The sequence below is a fragment of the Gracilinanus agilis genome, chromosome 4 (genome assembly GCF_016433145.1).
Source record: "Gracilinanus agilis isolate LMUSP501 chromosome 4, AgileGrace, whole genome shotgun sequence".
Classification (NCBI taxonomy): Eukaryota; Metazoa; Chordata; class Mammalia; order Didelphimorphia; family Didelphidae; genus Gracilinanus; species Gracilinanus agilis.
In genome coordinates this window covers 212,507,532-212,526,298 of record NC_058133.1, presented here as the reverse complement: position 1 = coordinate 212,526,298, position 18,767 = coordinate 212,507,532, and the positions used below count along the sequence as shown (strand labels likewise).

The following is an 18,767-nucleotide window of genomic DNA, read 5'->3' as shown; positions in this document are numbered from 1 at the left end:
CTGCTTCCAGGGAATGCCCTGGGATCAGAGATGCCCCTCTCTCCTCTAAACCTCAACCCCTTCCCCACAGTCTGAGGAGATCCCATTTAACGCAAGAGGGTCCCCGAAAACGAGCGGTGACCTGCTGCTGTCCTAAGTGTGAGTCACAGGGAGGGCCAGGGTGGGAGATCACAGGGCCAGCTGCTTCTTATGCAGGAGCTACGATGGAGAGCTGGAAGTGGCTTTGGGCCGCTTGGGGCATGCGTGGATGACTGGAGGGGCATTCTGTGTGAACACAGTGGGTGTTTCAAGGGCCCCAGGTCTGTGTATTCTGCGGGTGGATGGGGCAGGGAGGGCAAGGGGGAACGGAGAGGTGCTACGTGAAGTATCCCCTTGTTCGCCGTGGCTGGGCAAGAGAACCAGCCCAGTGGGGCTGATCCGTCCATCCTGAGTCCTGCTGGGGTCCTGACGCTCTGCCCTCAAACAGCTCTTTCTTTGGGACGGCCTGGGGTTTGGCTGGAGATGAGAGCTCGGCCTCTCTGGCCAGTAACAGGCCTCTTGTCTTTCCCCCCTACCGCCCTCCCTCCCCTTGCTGAACACACACATCGCTTCTTCCACTCCAGCCCTGGGAACAGAGGCTGCTTTGTTAGCTTTGCCTGGGAGAGTCTTGAACTCCCTTCCTCTCTGGGCTGCCTTCTCCTGATGAGACTGAGACATGCATGCTAAGTAGAGCCTGGGGAGGAGCCATCAGACCCTTGTCCCCTCCCTGTCTTCCCTAAGCCCTAGAAAAATAAAATGTCCAGGTCACGTAAGGTGACAGGATTGCACCCCAAGCAACTCCTCTGTGTTCTAGCTTTGCATCAGCCCCGTGGCTTGAAGCAGAGAATTATCGGCATGGGAAGGAGCCTAGAGTCTGAAACGAGGCTGGGGTGAGAAAATGGGAAACGTGTCCTTTTAAGCAATTGACTGCCTCTTAAAGGCAGATGAAGATCCTGGACCTTATAAAGAAATACGGGTGAGGAGAAGGAGGGGAGATCAGTCCCAATAGAATCCTAGACCCCCACCTGATGAAAATGTCCTTATTGTCTTTTTTCCCCCCATAAAAGATTGGGAAACAATTTTATTGAAGGTCATTGGATAGTCTTGACCAAAGTCAAACAAGGTGAGAATATATGAATGTATACATGATCTAATAAACCTCACTCACTTTCTTTATTTTCTAAGAAACTCAGAGCACCCCAGATCCTGAGGTATGGGGCCCTTAGAAAATAAAGATGGGGGGGCAGCTGGGTGGCTCAGGGGATTGAGAGCCAGGCCTAGAGATGAGGGGAGGTCCTGGGTTCAAATCTCATCTCAGATATGTCATCTGTGTGACCCTGGGCAAGTCACTTAACCCCCATTGCCTAGCCCTTATCTCTCTTCTACCTTGGAATCAATACTTAGCATTGATTCTAAAACAGAAGGTAAGGGTTAAAAAAAAAAGTCAACTGAAAAAGCATAACTCTATATGGCTTAAAAAAAAACTGGAACTTGTTATTTTATTGATTATAGGGATCTCTGGAAGAAAGAAATTTCTACCAATAGGGACTGTCACCTGGTCTTCATTGGATAGTCTGGAGAACTGACAATGATCCTGGGAGGTAAGTGACTTGCTCAGGGTCATATATCCAGAGAGTGTCAGAGGCAGGACTTGAACTCTGAAATCCACACTCTATCTACTATGCCACACTTCCTCTCATGTATATGTGGCATATTAGTATAAAAACATGATATATATGTATATTTAAAAATCAGGGTCCACATCCGTTTTTCTTCTAACATATCCGACTATGTCAGTTGGAACCAAACCAGCTTAAACAAACCCCACTTGCAAGGTGTGGCTTGGCAGCCCTCTCCCCTGCCATCCCGAACACCATTCATTGATCACTACCTGTCTTTTAAGTGGATTTGAATTTTTCAGGAATGGCCTCAATTCCTTGTCTGTATTCAGGTTCCAGGCCCTCTTCTCAACATTTGGGAATTCAGAGAACTCTGATATCCAGCTCACAAGGCTTCCAGCCTCCCGCCTACCTTACAGAATATTCTCTACCTGGTATAGATCCCATTTTTCCGACAGAAGGAGTTCTTGACCGAGAGACGTCGGTTGTTGAGTTCCAGAGCTGGGAAGCTACTTTCATCCAGGCTCACCATTTCTCCATGACCCAAGGCACTAGATTTGGCATTGTTTCCTGGGGGGAAGGGAAAGAGGAGGAATGATGGATAGTTGGCCACTTCTACTGTATTTTCTCCAGAGTGTTTGGTGGTCTTGTATTCTGGGGTGGAGGAGGAGGCAGGTGGGTTTCCCTTGAGAGAGAACCCCTTCCCCTCCCTGGTTTTTCCTGTGGGGATCAGATTAAAACCACTGAAGTGAATGGATAGAAATACTAGAGGGGGCAAGAAGGAAAGAGAAGGGACAATTTTCATTCCACATCTATTGAGTGAGTGCATCTTCTCCTGAGAGGAGGAAGGAGTATTGATACTTGTCACTTGTACTATAATGCTGGATTGCTTGTGTGGTCTTCTTCATGATCTTCTCCCCGCTCCAAAATTAATGGTTGGACTTGGCCTTGCCACTCCTCTCCCTTGCTACCACAACATTGATCTACTGACTCCCACAAACATCTTGACTTGAAATAAATGTCTCCTTTAACTGAATTAAATTCTTTGGGGTTGACCTCAGGCACTTGGCAAAGACAAATTAGTTTCTAAGTCCCTGCCCCTTGAACAGATCTGTAACCAGCATGGAACTGTTATGATTAAAAATAATAAAGACTGATATAAATATATAAGTTAGTATTTCAATTAAAGCCATGCTGATAGAGATAAATCATTAGACCACGAAAACTGCCACCTCCTCCATTATTATTACCTCTCCTCTCTTCCCTGCCTACTAGCTAAAGAGGGGCGAGACTACTTTCGATTCTCTCATCTAAACTGTCCTCTGCGTGGTGACACAGGCATTCCCATACCCAAAGAACTGGAAACGGAAACCCGTTGGACCACGGGAAATGTAGTTTGATAATTCCCACGTGTCCATAGAAAATATATATATACTTTTAGATGGCATTTCCCAAATTCCAATTAACAGAACCAAGTACTCTGTCTCAAGATCAGAAGGGAGGCACGTTTCTTATCTTTGATGACTGCTGTTTCTACACCGTGGGGTCCTTTAGCTCTTTTCAGGTTCCCCTAATCTTTCCTCTGTCCACTCTTTTTTTTCCCCTTTAGACCCTTATCTTCCATCTTAGAATCAATACTGCTTACTGGCTCCAAGGCAGAAGAGTGGTAAGGGCTGGGCAACGGGAGTTAAGTGATCTGCCCAGGATCACACAGCTAGGAAGTGTCTGAGGCAAATTTGAACCCAGGACCTCCCATATCTAGAACTGAGCCACTTAGCTGTCCCCTTCTATCCACTTCTGTCATGTTTCACCTTTTCTCTACAATGGTGTATAGTTGGAAAATCTTGAATCCCTAAAACTACATTACCCAAACTTCCCTTTTGTATTACCTACAATTCTTTTTCCTTTCTGTTTACGTGCCTCTTTTGTGTGATTGCATATAAGTTTTGGGTAATGCCCCTCTAGCTCTCTCTTCCACGTGAAGTGAGTGGGGAACTTTCCCTGTGTTCTCTAGCTCTCTAGTTAAATATTAATAAATCTCTATAAACATGATACTTGGAGATATTGAATATTAATTTTAAAATCCACAGTATCAAGGGTTGGATCCTCTCCTTTCCTCTTCTTGGTATGATTATCTCTGCTGTCAAATTGTACTTTATACTATCTCTTCCTTCCTATCCTCTCCATTGGCCTTCTACGATTTTTGGACCAGGTGAAAATATTTCTAGTTATAGTTCTGGACATGAGTAATGGTCTCAAATCCCTTAGTAGAATGAAGTCCCCAACTTACCAGAGTCTGACTTCTTGGCATACTTCTTGCTCTGACCACGGATAATGAGAACGAAGACCAGCAGAAGGATAAATATGAGGCCGACCAGGGCGATGACCACGAGGAACCACCACTCTTCATAGAACGGATTGGCTTTCTGGGCTAGAACATGGGTTGGGAGTCAGCACCTAGAATGCTCACCTCCTCCCTTTCTCGGCTTAGATTCCTGCTAATCAGGGGATGCGCTTTACAACTGGGATCCTGTTAACTGTCCCAAGCTGTGCCTGGGCAGGGTTGGTACCTCTGCACTCTCTGAAGAGGTAAATGGTCCTGGGTGTGCAGGGGAAGGTATCTAGCCTGCTCCGTAGCTAGGCTGGAGCATATTTCCTGAAGTCAGTTCTAGCCCTCACTTTGAATCTCTTCTGGTGGTAAAGAAGGAAATGAATCTCATTGGGGGCATCAGAATGGGCTCTCTCCCAGGGAGGATTGTATATCACTTCCCTTTGGGGACTGACTATCACCTCTCTTTCCATCCAGGGATGGTGTACTGGGGTACGACAAGTATTTCTGAGTTCTTTTAAAGAGTCCGATATGGTGATCTGTTCATAGCAGGTGCTCACCAGACATTGCTGATTGACTAGGAGTTTAGGTATTTTTATTGAATCCTAGGGGAAGATGGATATTTTCCCATGAGAGTATGGGGGAGGAAGAAAGGAGCAGGGCAAATTCTTGGAACTTACCCAGAGCACAGAAAACTTTAGTTATACCCCTGACTCACAGGGGTAGGAAGTTGGGAAGAGACAACTCAGTGTTACTGTTGTAAGTGATTTTAAATAATGACTAGGCTTTGGGGCATAGGATCAAGAAATCCAGTCTCATCTTAAACTCTAGAATATCTCAGAGGGCAAAGAAGATTGGAGACGTGAGGATGAAAATTCTTAGTTCACCCAGATAATCCCCAATATTCTTGGAGGTTGCTTCTCCAGAGGCTACTGACCCTGCCTGGGTATTTTTAGTTACCAAGGAAACAAACAACTCATTGGCACGGTGCCCTGGGCCTCTCTAGGGATCTCAGTTTCTAGTTCCATTGAAACTCCCATCTCAAAATGATGGATTTATCCTCCCCCTTCCCTGCTGGATTCCTTTAATAGTAACCAAAAAGAGGCGGCTGAGTCCAGAGAAGATAAACCCTCTAGTCTCCTACAAAGTTGAAAGCGGAATCAATTCCCTGCCACCTGGGCTCGCTGTTCTGAAGAACACAGGAAAAATGACTTGGTGGGAATCCTCACCACCCCAGCCTCCCGCTCCCAACCCTGTCCTATCCTGGCTGTGCCTTCCCTTCCTTCCCTCGTCTACCATGACTACAGAGATGGCATATCTGGATGCTTCCCCTAGCCAGCTTTTCCCACCACCCACCCACCTCCCCAGACCCCAAGAGTCAGTACCTGGGACAGACTGGGATGGGCTGCTAGGGGTGCCATAGCCATAGTCATTGACAGCAATGACGCGGAAGTCATAGCTGACCCCATGCTTTAAGATGTCCATACTGAACGTGTATGAGGTCACTTCCTTAGGAATGTCCTTGATGAGGATGTCCCACAGCCCTTCATCTGCAAGACCAGAGAAGAGGAGGTTAATCTCCCGGGGGGGGGGAGGGGGAGGGAAAAGAGGGAGAACCTCATCTTGCATCTCCATCTCCAATGACTCTCCTCTTTTCTCAGCTTTCCCCCGAGGTGCCGACTCCCCAAGCCTACCCCTACCACACTGGAGCTAACTTTATCAGCAGTCTTTTGTTCATCAAATAACAGGGGAAAGAAGCTTAAATTGTAGCAGGGAGGATTTCTCACCAGCAAGATTAAAAAAACAAAAACAAAAACAAATAACCCTTGTCTTCTGTCTTAGAATTGATGCTACATATTGGTTCTAAAGCAGAAGACTGGTAAAAGGAGAGGTAACTGGGGTTTTAATGACTTGCCCAGGGTCATACAGCTAGGATGTGTCTGAGGACATATTTGAACTCAGGACCTTGTCTCTAGTCCTGGCTCTCTATCTACTGAGCCACTTAACTGTGCCTACTGTAAGATCTCAAAGAATGTGAGATACTCTTAATGCAAGTCAATAATCATTTATTAGGTACCTTCTCTATGCCAGGCATTGTGCTAAGAATAGTGATGTGATTAGTTTAAGCCTCATCTTTTTCATTAAGAATGAGGAGGATCTGGGGAGTAGTATATTTTAGATCAGGCAATATCTGTTATTTTTGCTTTCCTTCCTCATGTTTCATCTAGCTTCCTCCTTCTTCTTGGGGAATCAATTTCCTATAGTTTTTTACTTTGATCTATGGGTGCCTTCTTTATTTTGTTTAAGACTATAGGATATTGGGGGCAGCTAGACAGGTCAGTGGTTTGAGAGCTAAACCTAGAGATGGGAGGTCCTGGGTTCAAATGGCCTCAGACATTTCCTGCTGTGTTACCCTGGGCAAGTCCCTTAGCATTGATTGCCTAGCCATCACCACTCTGCTACCTTGAAACCAATATATAGTATTGATGCTAAGGCAGAAGGCAAAGGTTAAAAAAAAAAGACTATATGGTTTTTGTGGAAGCTAGGTTGGTCAGTAGATAGAGAGTCAGGCCTGTAGATAAAAGGTCCTGAGTTAAAATCTAGCTGCAGAAACTTCCTAGCTGTGTGACCCTGGGCAAGTCACTTAACCCCAATTGCCCAGCCTTTACCACTCCTTCTTTGGAACCAATACATAGTATTGATTCTAAGGTCAGGGTTAAATAAAAAAGATTGTATGGTTTTTTTTGTAATGGTATGTAATTTACCACTGCCTCATAAAAAAAGCAATGAGCAGAAGATGTATAAATTCAAAAGGAATGGGCAAGCACCAATCATGGCTCCACTAATCATTCATCATGGAGATAGGTGTGGGAGAAGGAAAGGGCATTATGCATCTCAAAGGGAGCATACCCTGACCATCTGGATAGAGTGGGACTCAGTGGTAAGGGCAGAAACCTTATAAGTCAGGAAGAGTATCAGGCCAAATTGCTTAGCATCTCTGAGAGCATGGAGGGAGGGAGAAAATTTGTATATTTTAATTTCAGAAAATGTATGTTGAAAATGATTATTACGTGTAATTGGGAAAATAAAATATATTTGAATTAAAAAAAGACAGGAAGGATACAATCACGTGAGTAGGAGGAGGGCTTGTGTATGGGTACCCCAGTCCAAAGCAACCTTAGATCACACAGGAATGAACAAAAGTTAGCTCCCTGGAAGGTACTGTGGTATGGTGAAAAGGGCATTGGGTTTGAAGTCAGAGGATCTGGGTTTGAAATTTAGCTGTGTAATTGCTGCCTATACAACTGGGCAATATACTTCTGGTAAAAATGATTATGTGAAGGGAGCAGCTAGCAATCAGATCCAGGTCTGGAGTCAGGAGGACCTGGGTTCAAATCTAGCCTCAGACACTTCCTAGTCAAGTGACATTGGGCAAGTCATTTCGATTTGCCTAGCCCTTGCCACTCTTCTCTTGTAGAAGGTAAGAAAGAAGGTAAGGGTTTAAAAAAAAAAAGGATTACTATGTGAGAGGTCATAGGAAAGCTCTGTTGTCCCATAAGACCCCACCAAATATTTGAAAAGGATCTCCTACCCCCATTCCCTAGCCCTTACCACTCTTCTGCCTTGGAACAGTATTGATTTTAAAACAGAAGTTAAGGGTTTAAAAAAAAAAAAGGATCTCCAAAGACTAGCAATAAAGAAATCTGAAAAGAATCATAAGTAAGCTCCTCTAGCTAGTCTTGAACTGAATACAGAGAAAGCCAAAAGTTGGCAGGGGGAAATAAATGAGTCTCACTGGGGAAGCCAGCACAAGAGCAGGTAAATGTAGAAGCAGGTAGAGGTGGGAAAGGTGGGAAGAGGAACGCACCATGGAAGCCAGTGCAAACTCAGATAAACTAATGAGAAGTTGGCAGAGCTGGGAAAAGGCTGTCACTGTGCCAGGGAAGCCAGTGTGAGTTCCCACAAATAGACCTGAAGCTACAGAAGCCAGCCAGCTAGGGGAGAGACAAGCAATAATGGGCTCCAGTACTGGGGATTTGAAGCCAGATCCTGTTCCTGATCAACCATTGCCTGTTAGAATAGAAGTAGGAACAAAACCAGGAACCAAAGATCTCTGCTCAAAAAGACTCCTTGGAGCATTGGAACCACAGCAGAATTCAGGGACAATGGAGCACTGAGGTACCTGTGCTAGGGGACAATACAGGAGTTCTGAGACCAGAGTGATCTTTGGTATTGCACTGGAGCCTGCTGGGGACACAGCAAGAGAAGGAATCGACTTGGAGTTTGGAGATTGTGCAAGGAGAAGACAGAGTCTGGCCAAGGTCAGAACTTGCAGTGGGGCACCCACCCTTTCCCCAAGGAGATAAAGGAAGAAGCCTGGTATTAAGGAAGAAGGTAGAACTGAAAACAGGATTTGCTGCAGAACAAAATCACAAATCAAGAAATGAGGCTGAAAATATGAGCAAACAGAAGAAAACACGGAATATCTGAAGAAATAATATAAAGTAAGAGAAACCCAAGAGATTAAACTAAAAAAAAAGAGAGAGAAAGAAACCCTAAGATTATGACCCATAGGGGTAAAAAAATGACTTGGCCAAGGAATAACAAAAGTGGCTAGAAGAAATGAAGCAAGAGATGAAAAAAAAATGAAATGAGAGTTTGGGAATGAAAATGGAAAGGAGAATAAATAGCTTAGAAAAGAAGATGGAAAATCTAATCCAAGCAGTGGACTCTGAAAACCAGGACTCAATTCCATGAGACAGAAAAAAAATTAAAAGAAAATGGGAAGTTTGTATTATCAAAAAGAATTGACCAGGAAAAGATTGAAGAGAAACAATGAAGGAATCTGTGGACTCAAGAATAGCTAGGTGGATAGATAGCCTGTCCTGGAGACAGGAGGTCCAGGGTTCATACCTGACTTCAGACACTTCCTAGCTGTGTGATCCTTGACAAGTCAGTTAATATCCTAGTTGCCTAACCCTTCCTACTCTTCTGCCTTGAAACTGATACTTAGTATTGATTCTAAGACAGAAGGTAAAAGGTTTAGAAAAAAAAAAAGAATCAATGGACTTTGAAAACTGAAACCAAGTAAAAAAACCTAGACATTATTTTTCAAGAAAACATAAAAGTGAACCTAGAAAGATTCTATTAGGCAACTCTTGAAGGAAACCCTTACTAAAAATATATAGGAATGTCACAGTCTGAAAGCAGGGGAACCACATTATTCTTAAATTCTTCAGAAAAATGAATTAATATCACTACTTAACTTCTATGGGTATCATCTTAGTACTTAAAGGGAAAGCTAATCAAATTACAGAGAGAAATAGACAACAGAACTATAATAGTTAAGGACCTCAATGTGACTCTTTCAAACCTAGAAAAATCTGAAAAAAATATAAGTAAGAAAGAAGTTAAGAACCTAAATACAGAAAAGATAGATATGATAGGTTTTTGGTGATTACTGAAGAATAAAAACAATATACATAACTCAGCTGTGTATGATATCTTTACAAGGATTGGATAAGTTCTAAAGTGTAAAAATTTCATAAACAAGGAGAAAAATTAAACACTTTTTTTTCCTGATCACAAAGGGCATTTGGAGAAAGGATTCAGAGTTAAATGGAAACTAATTTATTCTTAAAGAAATAGTAGATCAAAGACTAAATCATAGAAATAATAATTTCAAAGAGATTATAAAAAAGGGGAAAGGACCTACTTGTATAAAAATATTTATAGCAGCCCTTTTTGTGGTGGCAAAGAAATGGAAACTGAAGTAATATCCAACAATTGGGGAATGGCTGAACAAATTGTGGTACATGTTGTGATGGAATACTATTGTGCTATAAGAAATGACAATCAAGATGATTTCAGGAAAAGCTGGAAAGATCTACAGGAACTGATGCATTGTACACAGTAACAATAAGACTTGGCTACTTTCAGCAATGCAATGATCTGGAACAATTCTGAAGGATTTATGACACGGAATGCTATCCACCTCCAGAGAAAAAACTGTTGAGTTAGATGCAGATCAAAGCATACTGTCTTTCACATCAATTTATTTTCAGTTTTATTATGAGATTTTGGTTTTGTACGAGTGTGCTTTTATAACAGTGACCAATATGGAAGTGTGTTTTGCATGATAATACATGCATAGCCCAGATCAGATTGGTTACCTTCCCCAAGTAGGGAGAAGGAATCAAGGGAGGGAGATGGTTTGCATCTTATAATTTTGAAAAACATATGTTGAAAAATATCATTATATGTAATTGGGAAAATAAAATATCTTTCAACTAAAAAAAGAAATAAAACAAAAAATAATAATTTTGGCAAAGAAAATAATGAGACAATGTACACTTTTGGGATGAAGCTAAAGTGGCAGGGGCAATTTTCATCTCTTAACATTTTCATTAACAAAAGAGAAGAAGAAAAAATCAATGCATGCAACTAAAAAAAAAATTAGAAAAGCAACACATCTGACACTCCTCCAGGACATAAAAATATAAATTCTAAAAATAAAAAAATACTTAAAACTCAAATTAAAAATCACTAAGATGAAAACTAAAACCAGGAGCTGTTTAAACAAAATCAAAATAATGGAAATATCAAAAATCTAAAAAAGACAAAATTTTAGCTAAAACAAGGGAGGACAACCAAATTGCCAATATTAAAAACAAAAAAGGATTCACAATAAGAAGATAATAAGGGAATTTATTGGAAGCAATTTTGTCTAGTTACATGGTAAAAATAATGTTAAATAAAATGGATGAATATTTATAAGAAATATAATGCCTAGATTAATGGAATAATAATTTGAAATTTTAAATGATGCAATTTCAGAAAAAGAAACTGAACTAGTCATAAAAGAAAAAGCCAAGAAATAGATGAATTTAAAAGTGAATCTTGTGAAACAATCAAAGAACAATTCTAATATTTAAAACTTCCTGAAGAAGAAAACATGATTTATCACTTAGTTATTTGGGTAGATGATTTGGGTTTTGGTTTTATAAGATTACTCTCTTACAAATAATGAATAATATGGAAACAGGTTTTGAGTGATAATACATGTATAACCCAGTGGAATTGCTTATCAACTCCAGGAGGGGAGAGAGAAGAGGAGAGAGAGAGAACATGAATCATGTAACCATGGAAAACTTATGTGTAAATTTATTACTGGAAGAAAATAAAGAAGAAAATTTAAAAATTATTTAAGATTCTGAATATTTTCAACATGAGAATTTGATTTGTGTGACCATACTTATTTGTTACAATAGAGGGCTTTATTTTTTCTTTTGTGAAGAGATATACTGTGAGGAGGTCTACACAGAGATTAGAGAGTAATGATAATGATGCTTAAAAAATGAAGAAAAAGATTGGAAATTGAGTCAATGATTCATTAAAAAACAAGTCTGGGGCAGCTAGCTGGCTTAGTGGCTGGAAAGTCAGGCTTAGTGACGGGAGGTTCTAGGTTCAAATTAGTATCATTCTAAGACAGAAGATAAGGATTATTTTTTTAAAAAGTAGAAATGACTTAAATTTCTAGACTACAAATTATATTTTCGTTATTGTTCATCACCTCCGAGTCTCCAACAAAACACCAATTTGGAGTTTTGTCAGCAAAGATGCTGGAGTGGTGATAGCTTACCTGACAGATGAAGAACTGAGGCAAAGAGTAACTTATCCAGGGTCACACAGCTAGTGTCTGAGGCCAGATTAAAAGTCATGAAGGAACAGCTGGGTGGCTCAGTGGATTGAGAGCCAGGCCCAGAGATGGGAAATCTGGCCTCAGACACTTCCGAGCTGTGTGATCCTGGGCAAGTTACTAAACTCCATTTGCCTAGCCTTTACCATTCTTCTGCCTTGAAACTAATACATGATATTGATTCCAAGACAGAAGTTAAGTGTTAATAAAAAAAAAGATTAATTAAAAACGGAATTTGAGGGGACAGCTGAGTGGCTCAATAGATAGACAGCCAGGCCTAGAGATGGGAGGACCTGGGTTCAAATCTGGCCGTAGACACTTCCTAGCTGTGTGATCCTGGGCAAGTCACTTAACCCCCATTGCCTATCCCTTACCACTCTTCTGCCTTGGAGCCTATACACAGTATGGATTCTAAGACAGGAGGTATAGGATTAAAATTAATATTCAATAACTCCAATTACTATATTTTACAAGATTTATTAATAATCACTTGAAGTAGAGGAAAAGCATAGCCTGAGTGAAGACAAGTTTACCGGATCTCGAAGGTGGGAGAAGAGACCGGAGGAGGGGCATGGTTAAAGAAATTTTATCTCCAAAACGTAAGGACGAAAGTGGGGTTCTGGGAAATGTAGTCCTGGAGTACAAAATTCTGATTGCACAAAGGTAAGGGTTTAAAACAAACAAATAAACAAAAAAAACCCCAAAATTTGATGATGTTATAATGGATAAGCTTGGCTCCAAAGAAGAGACAAAAGAAGGCACCGCTTTCTAGCTGGGTGACCCTGGACAAGTCACTTAACCCCCATTATCTAGCCCTTACCTCTCTTTTGCCTCCAAACGGATATATAGTATTGATTCTAAGATGGAAGGTAAGGGTTTTAAAAAAAAAAAGAAGTCACCTTTCTCCCTTCTTCACATAAGTTACATATACATTTGGGTGTGGAATACCAACAATAACTGGTGGTTAGTTTTTCGGAATCATTTCCCCCATTTCTTTTGTATACTTTTCTTTGTGAAAAGGAGTGGTGCTCTGCGGGCAGGAGGCAGGGGCACATAGAGGGCTCTCTAGGGGATGGAAAAACCAAAGAGCAATAGAAGAAGTCGAGTCTCCGTCCTGTTATTTAACCCATCTTATTCCCACAACAAATGGAGAGGAAAAAAATGGGGCTCAAGGCAGGGTTGGTTGGTATTCCCCAGGCTGCTAGGTGGGCCCTGCTGCAGGCCTGGCTGCCAGCCGTGGGTTAACGGAGCCCGTTTCTAGGGAACGTGTGTGTCTGTCCCTAGGTGGAGGGCATGGGAGGATGCAAAGCTGCCTTTATCTTTTTTGCTTTGCTTGGTGGGCCCACGTGGCCGGAGGGCAAAGGCTGTCTTTGAAATGAATCGTGGCCGACATCTGTCAGGGCAGGGCCCTGAATGAGCTCGGCACCGCCGAAGCGATGCGGTCCTCCCAGAGTCCGAGGATGGAGGGAGGTGGCGGGGAGGAAGGGGAAGGCCCCACGCCACAAAGACGGGCTGCAGGTGCTCTGGAAGCACACAGCTCCCCGGCGCGGAAGCACCTGGCCGTAAAGAGAAAGGCTTCTCTTCTGCCTTCTCCCCGGCTCCCCTTCTTCCCCTAAACTGTTTCTTGCTATCAGGTTCAGGCCTCTCGCACCAAATTCTGACCCTTTACCTCCTCTGTAAAACCAGCAACTTGGACTAAAGGACTGCTAAGGTCCCTTCTTTCTAAATAGTAACAATAGCTAAGCATTTATAGGGGGCCGCTATGTGACTTCTGGAACAAAAGAGAGAGTTCCTGGCCTGCAGTCAGGAAGATCTGAGTTCAAATCCGGTCTTAGACATTTATTAGCTATGGTGACCTGGGGCAAGTCATTTAACCCTGTTGGCCTCAGTTTCCTCATCTGTCAACTGAGCTGGAGAAGGAAATGGCAAACCACTCCAATGTCTTTGCCAAGAAAACCCCAAATGGGGTCACAAAGAGTCAGATACAATTGAAATGACTAAACATCAACAAAAGGACATTTAATATTAACATTACAGATTTGCAGAGGGGGCAGCTGGGTGGCTCAGGGGATGGAGAGCCAGGTCTAGAGATGGGAAGTCCTAGGTTCAAATCTGGCCTCAGATACTTCCTAGCTGTGTGACCCTGGGCAAGTCACTTAACCTCCATTTCCCAGCCCTTACTACTCTTCTGCCTTGAAATAGTATTGATTCTAAGATAGAAGGTAAGAGTTAAAAAAAAAAAAAAAGATCTGCAGAGAGCTTTATAGTTATTTTCTCACTTGATTCCCTCAATGACCCTGTGAAGCAGGAGGCAACTAGGTGGCTCAGTAGATTGAGCGCCACGCCTAGATACGAGGGGTCCTGCATTCAAATATGACCTTAGATATTTCCTAGCTGTGTGACCCTGGGCAAGTCACTTAACCCCATTGCCCAGCCCTTACCACTCTTCTGCCTTGGAACCAATACACAGTGTTGATTCTAAGGAGGAAGGTGAGGGTTTTAAAAACAAAAATAACCCTGTGAGGCAGGTGATATTATCATTTCTTGTTTAAAGATGAGGAAACTTGAATATGGTTAATATGGAAATATGTTTTGCATGACTTTATTTGTAAAATTGATATAATACTTGCCTTCTCAATCAAAGAGTGAGTGAAGAAGGGCTCTAGGGAGGGAGGGAGGGAATTTATTTTAACTCAAAAATTTTAAAAATGAATAAGTGAAAAAATGTATATTTAAAAGAAAATTTAAAAAGAAATAAAATAAAATCTGGCCTCAGACACTTTCTAGCTGTGTGATCCTAAGGAAGTCACTTAACCCCCATGGCCCAGCCCTGATTGCTCTTTTGCCTTGGAATCTATACAGTATTGATTCTAAGATAAAAAGTAAGGGTAGAAAAAATATAAAGAAAAATAAAGAAAATTTAGAAAAATAAAGAAAAATATAATTATTTTCAAAATAAGGAGAACAAGTTAAATGACATGCCCAGAGTCACACAGTCAGTGATTCATGTGAAAAGATTTAAACTTAGGTCTTCCTGACTCCACATTTAGCCTTCTGTCCATTACTCTACCAAGCTGTCTCATCTTGGGCTCCTACCACCCACTTCATATAGAAATGGAGACAGGCAGAAAGTTCCCATTGAAATGCTTGGGGACAAATTCTGGTCCTCCTTGGTATATCTGGAAAAATCCAACAGGTCTAAAAGTAGTAATATTCACATTCTGTCCCCCTATCCTCTACCTGTCTATGCCCTGGAAGGATGAAATACGGCCAGGCATTAAGTTCCTATTGGGCGCCATGCTTTGGGAGTCCCTTGGCTAGCTGCATGACAGGGTTGCTAGGCACACACTGGAAGTATATTTGGGAAGCCATCTGGACTGAGCAGAAAGAGCCAAACCAATGTTTATTCCTCTCATGTGGAATGTTTGCAACTGGATTGAGTAGGTTTTTATTTTTTTTAACCCATAACTCTATCTTAGAATCAGTTCTGTGTATTGGTTCCAAGGCAGAAGAGCAGTAAGGCTAGGCCATGGGGGTTAAGTGACTTGCCCAAGGTCACACAGCTAAAAAAGTGTCGGAGGCCAGATTTGAACCCAGGACCTCTCATCTCTGAACCTGGCTCTCAATCCATTGAGCCACCCAGCTGCCCTGACAATAGCTAATAACTGAAATGGAAAATAGGTATTAAGGGGGCAGCTGGGTGGCTCAGTGGATTGAGACCCAAATTCAGAAACGGGAGGTCCCAGGTTCAAATCTGGCTTCAGACACTTCCTAGCTGTGTGACCCTGGGCAAGTCACTTAACCTCCATTGCCTAGCCCTGACTGCTCTTCTGCCTTGGAACCAATACACAGTACAGATTCTCAGATGGAAGGTAAGGGTTTAAAAACAATTATCAGCTATTGCAATGGTTGAAAATCAGGAGATTTTGATATCTTTGGAATTATCAAAATCAGGAGATTTTGATATCTTTGGAATTATTAAATATTTGCTATTATACTTAGGAACTCTTTGCTATAATAATAATAATAATAATAGCATTTATATGGTGTTTTATGGTTTGCAAAGGACTTTATGTATATTATCTCATTTGGCCCTCACAACAAATTTAGTCGTTTCCTGTCACATCTGACCCATTTGGGGTTTTCTCAGCAAAAATCCTGGAGTGGTTTGCCATCTCCTTCTCGCTAAACTGAAGCAAACAGGGCAAAGAGACTTGCTCAGTGTAACACAGCTAGTAAATGTTGGAGGCCAAACTTGAACTCAAGAAGAGAAGCCATCCTGATTCCAGGCCTGTCACACTTTATACGAGGCTACCTAGCTGCTCCTCCTGAATTGGAGAAGGAAATATCTTGGCCAAGAAAATTCCAAATGAGGTCATGAGAGTTGGATGTGACTGGAAAGAAATTGTACAGATAAGGAAACTGAGGCTGGAAAAGGTTAAATGATTTTGCCTGAGGCAGGATCTGAACTCATGACTTCCTGATACAGCAGCCAAATCAATATCAATATTATTACTGCTTTCTTATATCAGTGTAATTATCTACAGAAACTAATGGGTATTTTCTGTTTTAATTACTAGCTATTCACTCTGATTTCTTGACAGTCCTTGAATGACTACTGATATCATAACAGGTACAGAAACAACCCCCTCTCCTTTTTTCAAAAATGGAAATTTACTGGATGCTTTCCATTTTAATTGCTAGCTATTTACTGTGATTTCTTGATAGCTCCTGAGTGACTACAGTCATCATAACGGGTACAGAAACGCCCTCTTCTCCTTTAAAAAAAATGAAATTATTAGATATTTCCATTTTAATTACTTGTGTGATTTCTTGATAGCCCCTGAATGACTACTGTCATTATGTAACAGGTATAGAACGGCTCTCCTCTCCTTTATAAGAAAATAAAATTATTAGATATTTTCCATTTTAATTACTAGTGGATTTCTTGATAGCCCCTGAGTGATTGCTGTCATCGTAACAGGTACAGAAATGACTCCCTCCCCCCCCCTTTTTTTTTTAAAAAAGGAAATTATTATATATTTTCCATTTTAATTACTAGCTATTCATGATGATTTCTTGATAGTCTCTGAGTGACTACTGATGTCATAACAGACATAGAAACATTCCCTCCTCACTTTTTATTTGTAAAAAATCCTTATCTTCGGTCTTAGAATTAATACTGAATATTGGTTCCAAGGCAGAAGTGAAGTAAGGGCTAGGCAATGAGGGTTAAGTGACTTGCCCAGGGTAATATGACTAGGAAGTGTGAGGCCAAATTTGAACCCAGGATCTCCTGTCTCTAAGCCTGGCTCTCTATCCACTGAGCCACCCAGCTGTCCCCCTTCTCCCTCTTAAAAACTGAGATCACCTAGTCTGATGCCACTGAAGACTTGATGTCTTATGACAGCAGCTCTGATCCTGACTCTGGCATCTTTGATGAACTTGGAAGCCTAACTTGGAAGAGGGAGCTGGCAGTGGCCAAGAGCTCCTCAGGGTAAGCCGAGCCCTGGAAAAGCAGGTGTCACAGCCAGTGGTGAAACGGGAGCTGGGAGAGTAGCCCCCTGAGCAAACTTATCAGCAGCTCAGCCTCTGATGGCTTTGGAAGTTCTCATGATTCAGTTTCAGGCATGACAGGAGAGGCTGGTACAATTACAGGAGCTGTGGGGCAGAGACAAGACTCAGAGACTGCTCTGAGCCGGGGAGAGGAGGCTGCCTTGGTTAGAGCACCCTTCGGTCTGATCTCTGTTGTGAAAGAAGATCTAACAGCTTCCCAAGCCCACTGGGACACTCTAGCCCTGGGAATATACCCAATGTGTGACCTCAGTGGGGAAAAAACTCTCTGTGGGGGTGAAAGCTACCTCTGGGCTGGGATGAGCTTGAGCCAAGTCCCCTGCACTCATGATCCTTGGCCAAGAGTCCATATTTATGCTACAAACTTCCCCAAAGGGGTGGATTCATCAGCTCTAGAGAAATCCCATTCTGTACTGAGTAAACTCAGAGTGTCTGCTGTCCAATCCCCAGTGGGTATTGCTGGAGCCATGGGATCCATGAGGAGTAGCTTTGAGCAAAGGTCTCAAAATTTTTTTTTTAAACCCTTACCTTCCATCTTGGAATCAATACTGCATATTGGTTCCAAGGTAGAAGAGCAGTAAGGGTTGGGCAATGGAGATTAAGTGACTTGCCCAGGGGTATACAGCTAGGAAGTGTCTTGAGGATACATTTGAATCCAGGACCTCCCATCTCTAGGCTTGGCTCTCAATCCACTGAGCCACCTGGCTGCCTTCTCCAAAAAGGTTTTTGATGGTACATTCCAGGAGTAAAATAACAGAATGAGATAAAAATAAAAATAATAATATTTTAAAACTAATTATTTTACTTATGGCACAAAAAACTTCTCTTTTTGCTCTCACTTTAAAATGTAATTTTTTTAAAGCTATCGCAATATGATTGATCATATTTTGTTATTTTTGAAACTTGTGGTTTTAGCAATTGGTAATGCAGTGATTTAAAGGCCTGGTTCTAAGCTCAGTTGACTTCTGTGCTTGATTTTTCAGTGGCTGTCAAAGTTGAAAAAGATCCCTCTCAGAGATGGGCAGACCCAAACAGAAGAAACACATTGATTCTGCTTACTAAATTACAACACCCATTTTCCATTTTTATCCACCAATTATGCAAAAGTTTTTGTTAAATTATAGCTAGTACATTGCTCTCCCTCCACTTTTTTCCCCCTAAGGAATATGAATATTTATGGGAACAGGAGAAAGAATAGGGGAACCAGGAAGTGGGGCTGTACAACAGGCTTTCTTCCTTGAGGGAAGGTGGCAGAGTATAAGGCCTCTGGAGATCAGGTACCAAATCCAGAAGGTAGTTGTGGCAGGTGAGGAAAAAGGGACAGCACCATCTGTGGTAAGATGCTTAGGGAGAACCTGGTTTCCTGGTGGTAGATTTCTCCCTCCCTCCTTTCCCTTCCTCCCTCCCTTCTTTCCCTTCCTCCCTCCCTTCTTTCCCTTCCTCTCTCCCTTCCTCCCTTCCTTCCTTCCTTCCTTCCTTCCTTCCTTCCTTCCTTCCTTCCTTCCTTCCTTCCTTCCTTCCTTCCTTC

At 42.0% G+C, this 18,767-nt stretch overlaps 1 protein-coding gene across 1 annotated transcript in view; it reads right to left on the bottom strand.

Moving 5' to 3' along the window:
- LOC123246219 (protein sidekick-2-like) overlaps window positions 1–18,767 on the bottom strand; it is a 177,993-nt gene that overhangs the window by 21,729 nt on the left and 137,497 nt on the right. Inside the window, exons 30-33 of the mRNA XM_044675152.1 lie at window positions 12,999–13,221; window positions 5,352–5,516; window positions 3,928–4,068; window positions 2,069–2,207 (exon numbers count right to left, since the gene is read on the bottom strand). Coding sequence (XP_044531087.1) covers window positions 2,069–2,207; window positions 3,928–4,068; window positions 5,352–5,516; window positions 12,999–13,221 — 668 coding nt within the window. The remainder of the gene's footprint in view (window positions 1–2,068; window positions 2,208–3,927; window positions 4,069–5,351; window positions 5,517–12,998; window positions 13,222–18,767) is intronic.